The sequence below is a fragment of the Echinops telfairi genome, unplaced genomic scaffold (genome assembly GCF_000313985.2).
Source record: "Echinops telfairi isolate 266 unplaced genomic scaffold, ASM31398v2 ScPeMD7_7458;HRSCAF=8496, whole genome shotgun sequence".
Lineage (NCBI taxonomy): Eukaryota > Metazoa > Chordata > Mammalia > Afrosoricida > Tenrecidae > Echinops > Echinops telfairi.
Window position 1 is genome coordinate 45,551,318 of NW_022111358.1, and position 9,581 is coordinate 45,560,898.

The following is a 9,581-nucleotide window of genomic DNA, read 5'->3' on the forward strand; positions in this document are numbered from 1 at the left end:
AAAAATATCTAAGACTAATCATATTACTTCTTAGTAAATTAATGAATGGATTATGAACAAATTAAAATATTCCTTAATTGAAAAAGAAGAGTTTTATTGGCATATGCTCCAGACATCATACAAATGAATCGCCCATCATATTAAGAAGATTTGTGGGATCGCCACCACAGTCTATTTCAGGACATTTTCTTCTTGTGCTCATTGTTGTCAGCTCCTCATTTCCTCCCAAACCTCCCCGCCCTGCCCCTAGGTGATTATTAATCCAGTGACCGGCTCTGCAGATTCACCCTTCCTAGATTTCCCTAACAGCATCATCATCCAGGACACAAGCAGGAAGCAAATAAACAAACTGACAAACTACAAACAGTGAGTAGACAAAACAGAGAAAAGCTACAGTAGTAAAGAAAGAAGAACTGAAACTTTAACATGGGTCAAAGGGGAGATCAATGATCAGGTGTTACATTTTAACCCTACGACGTCTGCCACAATTGACTTTACAATGCTCTTTGTCAGATAACAAGACGGTTCACATTCTGGACTATGGTCAGAGGGGATTCACTGGGGGCTTAATCCTTGTGGGAACACTGCAAATGGATGTTGGACTTCCGCTGTCATCCATAACCACCTACAAATTGACTGTTCATAATTTAAGTGCTGATACCATTCCCTCATTTGGATTTGGATTTATTGTTTATAATCCTTGGATCACACAGGCTGGTGTCTACTTCTGTGTGGATGTAGCGATGCCTCACTTACATAGCAGCCTGTGTGAAGACAAGCCTTTAAGAGCCCAGAATCTATTCTTTCCGATAGCCAGGCACCATCTGGTTTCTTCACCACACTTTACTATGTCATCCATATCTTCAGTTACCGCTTCATGAGGGCGAGTCTCGAGTAGGGCCACATCATAAGAACTAATTGGGGCTGGAGTGAAGTGTTAGCCCAAAATCTATTTATATGCCTATGGTCCATATGTTTCTAATTCACTTTAGAGACATCATTTTATGACAGAGAACATTCATCCCCTGGGGCATAAGATAATTCGATTGATAGTGTCATTGATTGAGCCAATGGTATAGAATTTAAAACTCTATTGAATCAGGAAATTGCACCCATATCACACTGCTTCCCCCCCCTCCACCGGCCCCCAAGAAACAATGTGATTCCAGATGGAAGATTGACAAACATTTGTCAGTGTGGCCTGTAGTTACTTCTGACTCATAGCAATCCGTGTCCAACAGACCAGGACCCTGCCAGGTCCTGCACCACCCTCGCAACCATTGCTATGTCTGAGCCCACCGTTGCAGCCACGCTGCCCATCCAGCTCCTTGAGGGCCTCTGTTGGTGGTTGACCCTGTACTTGACCAAGTAGGATTCCCTTCAGGGACTGGTCACAATCGGCGACATGCCCAAAGAGCATGAGGCAAAGTCTTCACCGTCTTCGCTTCTAAGGAGGCTTCTGGCTCGGCTTTAATCATGCATAGAATGAACGACACAGCAATAATAAAAGCCAGGGTGCGGTAAATGGAGTTAAAGTTCTTTAAGGGTTTCCGATAGTCTAAGGAGAGAAAAAATAGATCAATTTGTATTAAACTTTGACCAGTCAAGAATCCCTGGTGGGGCAGGGATTAGAAACATATAAACCTTCCATATAAAAAAAGAGCGCACTGGGCTGCTCTTTACAAGGTTGGCAGTTCAAACCCACCAGCCTCTCAGAGGGAGAAAGAAGAGGCTGTCTCAGAACCCCTTTGGAGAAGTTCTATTCTGTCCTGCAGGATCACGATGAGTCAGAATCGACTTGTTGGGTTTTGGGTCGCTCTATCTTAGGTGTAATAATTAGATGGGATTACGCCCCCAAATAGCAGGGCTATGTATAACTAGGGAGCCCTGGTGGCATAGTGGTTACATTTTGAACGGCGAACGCAGGTCAGCAGTTTGAAACCATCAGCCTGTGGGAGAAAGATGAGGCTTTCTGCTCTCGGGAAGAGTTACAACCTTAGAAAGCACAGGGCCAGTTCTACCCTGTCCTGTAGGGTCGCCAGGAGTCGGAACCAACTGGATGGTGGTGTGTTTTGCTTTGTTTTGTTTACGTGTTTGCTTTTATCCAGCTAATCGAGACGAAGGATAAAATTAACGAATCAAGTTTCTACCGCTAGCCCTGCTGGCTGGCAAGAGAACACCCGTGGTCCAGAGAGACTGGACGGGCTGCCCAGGACCCTGCTGCCCTTTAGTCACCCTCCTCCCTCCCTGGGAGGTTAAGTTTGGCCATTGGTTAAGTAAGGCCACTGCGGGTGAGGCCAGGGGCCTGCTGCGGCTTCTCTGCCCCTGAGGCCGGAGGCTCTGGAGGAAATAGCCTGCCCTTGGAGAGGCTGAGGACCAGCATGGTTGTCCAGTGACACCCCGTTTGCCCTGCTGACATCACACCTGAAGGTGAGGTCACAGAGCAGAATTGTGGGAGGCAGTCTTCCAGGTGGGGTCCCCTTGAGAGTGCAACCGAAAACCAGCAGCCAAAGTGGAGGGTGAGAAGGCAGTCATCACCAGACCCCAAGAGATGTAAGACAGTGGTGGAGGGGGCACGGGGTGATGGGGAGGCACGGTCTCAGGGAGTGGCCCGGCGGTGAGCGCTCACCTGCTCTCCCCCCCCCCACAGGGCATCAGAATCTCGGGGTGTCCCCAATGCAACGGGGCCTTCACGTGAGTACTCCTGGCCCCCCTCTCCCTCAGGCCGGGCAGTGGCTCCTCTTCCCTGTCACGAGGTCACTTCTCCCCCCTCTGTCTGCTTGCCCAGGATTTGACCCCGAAGATAGGGCCAAGGGAGCAACACTTAGGACACACTCTACCGCCAATGCATGCCCCTTGGCGGACCCCCTGACCATGAGGTTAGTGGTTTGAACCCACCAGCCACTCCATGGTGTGGAGATGATGCTGTGGGCTCCAGCAGAGGGTGACAGTCTTGGAAACCCACAGGGACAGTTCTACCCTGTCCTGTAGGGTCACTGTGGGTCGGAATTGACTAACAGTTCTACATTCTCCGCTAGGGTACACTGAGTCAGAACTGAGGCAAAGGCAGTGGGGTTCGGGGGGTTGGCAAGAAGCCCTTGGGTGGTGTGAACAGACTCTGAACCTACCCAACAGCATCATGGGAGAAAGGCCTGCAATCTGCCTCCATGGTGGTCACTCTCGCTGGCACTGTGGAGAGCACATTGATTCCAGCCCATGGTGACCCCACGGGGGGGGGGGGGGGGCAGAGCAAGGCTGTCCCATAAGGGTTTTCTTGGCCACCACCTTCATGGAAGAAGCTCTTGCTGAGGGATCTGAACGCCTAACCTCTTCGTTCGCCGTCTGGTGAGCAGTCTCGTGCTCAGCGGTCTCAGCCCCAGGGCTCGCTCCTTAAAGATAATGCCCTGCCCTTGAGTCCATGGCCGCTCACAGCGAGGGGCCCTGCGAGAAAAGGGAGAGCTGTCCCTGTGGGTTTCCAAGACTGTCACCCTTGATGGCAGTAGAAAGCCTCGCCGCTCTTCCGCAGAGCATCTGCTGGGTTTGAACTACGGACCCTGGGGAGCGTCCTGAGCTCAGAAAACCCTCTGGAGCAGTTCTAGGCTGGAGTCACCCCAAGTCAGAATCAGCTCCATAGCAATGGGTGGGTGGGTTGGTTTGGGGAGGAGGGCGTTGACAGATGATACAGCCCTGGTCCCCATGGGCTGGGAGCTGCTTCCAAGAAAAGGGATGGACGCCCCGCCCCTCCCCAAAGGCCCCTTCAGCCTCTGCCCCCGGCTTCACCCTGCTTTGTTTTTGTCTTCCCAGGGCCTGTCCAGGACCAAGTGCCAGCCCCACAGCCCTCGGCCGAAGGCCAGTCTCTGCCGACCAACAGCAAACTCCGAATGTTGGAGGACCAAGTCCTCTGTCCCATTTGCCTGGAGGTGTTCCACAACCCGGCCACCACGACCTGCGGCCACAACTTCTGCCTGGCCTGCCTCCAAGGGTTCTGGGACCACCTGACCGCCATGGGTGAGATGTCCTATTGCCCCCAGTGCCGGCAGACCTTCCCCTCCAGGCCCCGCCTCTGCAGGAATGTCACACTCGGGGACATGGTGGCCTGCTTCACCCAGAACAAGGGCCCGGCCATGAGGTCCTTGCAGGACGTGGCCGGCCCGGGGGATGTTCCCTGTGACGTCTGTTCCCCACAGAAGCTCAAGGCCCTCAAGTCGTGCCTGCAGTGCGCGGCCTCGCTGTGCGAGAGGCACCTGCGCAGCCACATCGAGGACCAGGTGTTCCAGGGCCACCAGCTGCTGGAGCCCGTGTGGGACCTCAAGGGCCGCCTGTGCCCAAAGCACCGCAAGCTGTGCCGGCTGTACTGCCGCACCGAGGGCTGCTGCGTGTGCGGGGCCTGCCTGCTGGAGGAACACAAGGACCACGACACGATCCCGCTGGCCGAGGAGCGCGCCTGCAAGGAGGTCAGGGCCCGGGCCACAGGGACCTGGCTCCCCGGGCCTCCCATCCACCCCTGTTTCCCTGCAACCGAGTGACCACCACGCCCGTGTCCACTCCCCACCCGATGGATGTCTCCCTCTGGACCCCACTGCCTTCTCCAGCACCCCCCTGCCACCGAACCTTCCTTGCCCCTTCCTGTGGACACTGTTGTCAGAGCAGAGAACCTGATCCCTCAGCGGGGCAGAGGCCTGCAGCAGAGGGTGGCCATGCGACCCTCGACCCTTCACCCTTTCCCCCCTCGTTCCTATTTAAGCAGAGCCGCTACATCAGTGGTTCTCAACCTGTGGGTTGTGACCCCTTTGGAGGCCGAATGACCCTTTCACAGGGATCACCCGATTCTTAACAGTAACAAAATGACAGTGATGAAGTAGCGACAGAAATAATTTTTTGGTTGGGGGGCGGGGGCTCACCACAACTTGAACTGTATGAAAGGGTCACGCCATGAGGAAGGTGGAGAACCATTGCGCTAGATGCAAGTAGCTGCAGGCTCTGATGCGGGGCTGCTGGCCAATGGGCCCCCGGAATCAGGCCTCGCCTCTTCTGCCTCACCCTTCACCCCAGGTCGAGGTGCGGAAGGTCCAGGCCAACGTGGAGAACCAGATGCTGATCATCGCCTCTGACAACCAGAAGCACCGGGGTCGCATGGCCTTACTCTCGGTAAGGTTGAGTGCCAGACCCTGGCCCCAAGCCCGGGCTTGGAGGTGATGGTGAGGGCCAGGCAGACAGAAGCAGATGCTCTGGCCAGCTCTGGCCCCAGGGTTATGGGGGCATCAGGAATGCAAATCTTCATGGAAGCAGACTGCCACATACCTTCCCCCACCCATCCAAGAAAGCAGCCAGTGGGTTGGAACCCTATCTATGCCCCCACCCCTACCCCGGACAGAAACTGACCCAGAGAATGCGCAACGAGGTGAACGCCTGCTTCTCGGACATTGTCAGAGAGACCAAGCAGCTGCAGGTGAAGATCTTGGAGTTTCTGGAGCAAGAGGAGACCACTGTCCTGGGGAAACTGGGCAACTCCATCCAGCAGAGCCACGGCCGGCTCCTGGCGCTGGAGGGCGACAGCGTCTGGCTGCACACGCTGCTGACCAACCAGAGTGACCAGCAGTTTCTGCAGGCGAGCCTCCCACCACCTCCACCCGGGGCCCTATCACATCCTCAGTACTCCAAACCCCACGGTACCGTCCGGGTTGACTAGAGAAACAAATCCAGACACACGTGTATAAGAAAGAGCTTTGGATCAAAGGATAACTGTATATTCAGAAAAGTTGACACTAGATGACATAACTAACACACCCACCCCGCACACCCAAACACACCGGATCTGCCCAGACCTTGGGTCAAATGATCAGTGTCCCTTGTCCACTCCCCTGCCTCAGGGAGCCTCCTAGACCCCAAACGCTGCTCCTGAGCTTAGGCCAACACCCTCAGCTTCGTCCTCCACCTCAGAGCTCAGCCTTAGCCTTCAGGAAGTCTGTCTGTCTCCCAGACCCTAGCTTGCTGCCCTCATTCTCCCGGAACACATGCCCTTGCACGCTGGGCATTGGATGGTCTTAAGGGGGCGCTTTTCCCGACTCCCTAGAACCACGATCTGGAGTGAGTGAGACTGGAACCATCCAGAAAGCCTTCCTTGAAATCTTACTCCTCAACCCTGGCCTGGCCCCTCAATCGCTGTGGAGTAGAACTGTGCTCCACAGGGGTTTTCAAGAACTGGTTTTACTGCCCTTTCTTCTGAGGCCCCTCTGAGTGGGCAGACTTTCAACTTTTCAATCAGTAGTTCCTGTTACCTATTTGCAGCCCCCCGGGGACTCCCCACAAGCCAGGGTAGCTGGCAGGAAGGTGGCAGCAGCCTCCTTGGTAGACAGAGTCCTGGGACCTGCCCAAACCCCATGCCTGGTAGCTTTGCACATGGCTCTTATTCGGCTGCCAGCTCAGCTGTGAGCTGAGTTCTAGGGCAACCGCTTACCTTTCATTTGAGCAATGAGAGGCTCGAAAATACCCTCCCCTCTCATCTTTCTCCACGTCCCTTTCCCTTCCACAGGGCCACATGGGGTGGCGATGGGGTTACTTTGGACACACACCCACGGTTGAGTTTTCCAAACCCCAGGAGGCAGGGGGAAACCCAGCCACCTTCTACGACACCTATCCCCATGGGCCGGGGGCTCACTCACAGGTGCCTCTGCCACCTCCCTGTCTGCCAGGAGTTCCCCAGGCTGAAGCACTTCCTAGCCCACGACGAGCCCTTGACGGGCACAGCCTTTGACGAGGAGAGTTTCCACTGGCTGCCGGAGACCCTGGTGGATTTCCGCACCCAGTTGGCCAATGTGGGGCTCAGCTTCCTCAACAAGCTCCTCCTGAAGGGTGAGTAGCTGGTGGCCCGCAGGGGGCCTGGGGCTGGGCCCTGGGTCCTGCCTTCCCCTTTGCTCAGGCCATACTGCCTGCTGGGAGGCACACATTCTCCTGAAGGAGGCTGGCCTGGGAGGGAGTCCTCAACAAAGCCCTCTCCCTGCCCACCAGGCATTAAGATGAACTCCTATGAGGTGCTGCCCCCCGCCATGGACCGGAAGGTCCTCCTCAAGTGTGAGTCCACGTGTGGGGCCTGGGGGTGGGGGACAGGTGCCTCAACATCCTCACCCCACTGCCATTCAGGCCAGGTGCCCACACCCTCACCCTAACCTGCACCTCAGGATAGACCCCAGGAGGATCGGTGGAAAGCCCTGGGAGGGGTAGGGAGTGGAGAAGAAGCCCTCTCACCTGCCCCCAGGAGTGGGGCAGAGCCTCACCTAATGCCCGCCCCAGCCCTAGCGTGGTCCCACCTCTGCCCACAGCAGGGGTCTGCCCACTCCCTTGGGCCAAGCCAACTCAGAAGAGTGGAGGGCTGAATCCTAGTGCCGCCTCTGAGAGCTCAAGGGCCAAGCCATCTGCCCAGGGCCCCTGGGCTCTCCCTAGTCCCACCCAGCTCCTGACCCCATCATCAGCCCTCCCAAGGTGGGCGTGCCACTGCACCCCATTCCTCCTTCCTCGAACCTGCCAGCAGCACCAGGTGGAGGTTCACTGGTGTGTGTGTGTGTGTGTGTGTGTGTGTCTTGGGGGAAAGTGGGGCCCTTCCTAGCACCCTCGAGTGGGTCCGTGTGACTTCTGACCAAAAGACCAGTCATCACCCCACCCACCCACCCACACACACCCCGCCCGCCGCCCTCCCAGGGGTCTGACCCCGCACCCCTCTGCCCCCAGCCTACTGCAACCTGCACTTCGACCCGGCCATGGCCAGCCCGGAGCTGTTCCTCTTGCCGGAGACGCACTCGGTGCTGAACCTGGGCATCCTGCTGGAGCCCGCGGCGGCCGGCGCGCCCTGCCCCGGCTTCGCGCAGTGGCCGCAGGTGCTGTGCTCGCGCGGCCTGGCCGAGGGCCGCCACTACTGGGAGGCCGAGGTGTCCGACTCGTGGGTGTGCCTGGGGGTCACCTACCGCCGCGGCGCCCTGGCCGGCGGCCGCGCGCGCCGCAGCGTCGTCTACCTGCTGGGCCGCAACCCGGACTCGTGGTGCCTGGAGTGGGACTCGCTCAAGTTCTCCGTGTGGCACGACAACAAGCGCACCGTGCTGCCCGGCGCCTACCAGCGCACGCTCGGGGTGGCCCTGGACTGCGCCGCCGGCTGCCTGGCCTTCTACGGCGTGGCGGGCGGGGCCAGCCTCATCTACCGCTTCCTGGCCACCTTCCTGGAGCCGCTGTACCCCGCCGTCATGGCCAGCAGCGGCGCCGCGGTCACGCTCAGGCAGCGCCCCGAGGCCTAGCGCGCGCCACCAATAAACGGGGCTCCGCGCACTGGCTGGGCCGGCCCGCGGTTCCCTGCGCCTGCGGCAGCGGCTCCTTCCCTCCCTCCCTCCCCACCCGCTGCCTGCCTTCCACCGCCTCCCCACAGGCACAAAGAGGGGGTCTGTGGTCCCCGGGGCTGGGGGCGCCGTCTGGTAATCCTAGGGGTGCAGTGAGGGCCCAGTTTCCTCCCCCGAGAGCATCACACCACCACCACCCCCAACTCTACCCCCGAGACCCCTGGCCCTGGTTCTTCAGGCTGGTACTGACCACCCAGCCCCAGAGTTGCAGGGGCCTGTCCCCCAAAGGCCATCGCCCCTGAGAGGGGTGGGGCTCTGTGTAGGTGGTTCCTCCCAAGGTGGTTCAATCCAGAGGTGACTCCTGGCAGGATTGGGGCGCACGTGGCCTGTCTGAGTTTCTGCCCTAACTGGGGACCGAAGTCAAGCAGAGGGAACTAGAGTATCTCAGACAATAGAGAAAGAGCCCAGGGCCCTGGACAGGGCTCCCCGGATAAGAGTTGCATAGCCCAGAGGGGGCGGGGAGTGGCTGGTGGCGGAGCAGACTAGCACTGTCCTGGGGCAAGTCTTACTCCCACCCACTCAGCTCCCAGAGAGTTGGCACTGCCCACAACTGGGGACTTCATCCACACCCAAGCCAAGGTCACCTGACCTCTGAAAAGAAGCCAGCCACCTCAGCCTGAGGGCTGGGCACGGGCTGGGGGTGGGTGGTGTCGTTCCAACAGGGCTACTGTGGGAACACACTGGCAGGGTTTGCAGTGGGGCACAGGCCCCCTGAGCAGATCGAGGGTTCCGTCCGGGCAGGAAGCTCACCTGGTCAGTTCCAGAAGTCTGTAGTTGGAGTCTGCCCAGAGGGACTGCACAGGAAAGGCCTGGCAATCTACGGAAAGATGGACGTGGATCCAGCCTCTGGAGCATGGGCCTGTTCCGACTCAAGTCAGGTCACTGGGCGACAGAGCTGACTGGTGGCAACTGGTTTTAGTTTCTGGTTACAAGGTGGCGATTTGGAGCAAGGGCAGGCCTTCCTTCACAGGGGTGGCATACGCTTTCCTAGGGGTCCCCCGTGGGTCCCTCAAGCTCTATTTCAAAAAGCCCAGTGGGAAGTAGACCTACACCTTGGGGAGCTTGACGCCAAATACCGCTGCTATTAAGTCCATCTGACTCGTAGACCCTATAGGACAGGCAGAACTGCCCTGTGGGTGTCCAAGGCCCTAACAGGTCACAGAAGTAGAAAACCTCAGAGAACCGATGACAAGGAACTAT

General features: G+C 57.7%; 1 protein-coding gene across 1 annotated transcript; it reads left to right on the forward strand.

Moving 5' to 3' along the window:
- Window positions 1-3,636: 3,636 nt before the first annotated feature.
- LOC101662463 (E3 ubiquitin/ISG15 ligase TRIM25-like) lies at window positions 3,637-8,282 on the forward strand. The gene is made up of 7 exons (XM_004709300.1): window positions 3,637-3,640; window positions 3,805-4,454; window positions 5,053-5,148; window positions 5,375-5,608; window positions 6,693-6,852; window positions 7,009-7,071; window positions 7,726-8,282. Exons 1-7 carry the CDS (start codon window positions 3,637-3,639, stop codon window positions 8,280-8,282), a joined length of 1,764 nt encoding a protein of 587 aa, XP_004709357.1.
- The last annotated feature ends 1,299 nt before the right edge of the window (window positions 8,283-9,581 follow it).

Excerpts from the sequence above, each read along its gene's own strand:
- LOC101662463 (XM_004709300.1), top strand. Across the intron at positions 5,609-6,692 it reads GTGACCAGCAGTTTCTGCAG|GAGTTCCCCAGGCTGAAGCA; the intron begins GCGAGCCTCCCA and ends CCTGTCTGCCAG. Across the intron at positions 6,853-7,008 it reads CAACAAGCTCCTCCTGAAGG|GCATTAAGATGAACTCCTAT; the intron begins GTGAGTAGCTGG and ends CCTGCCCACCAG.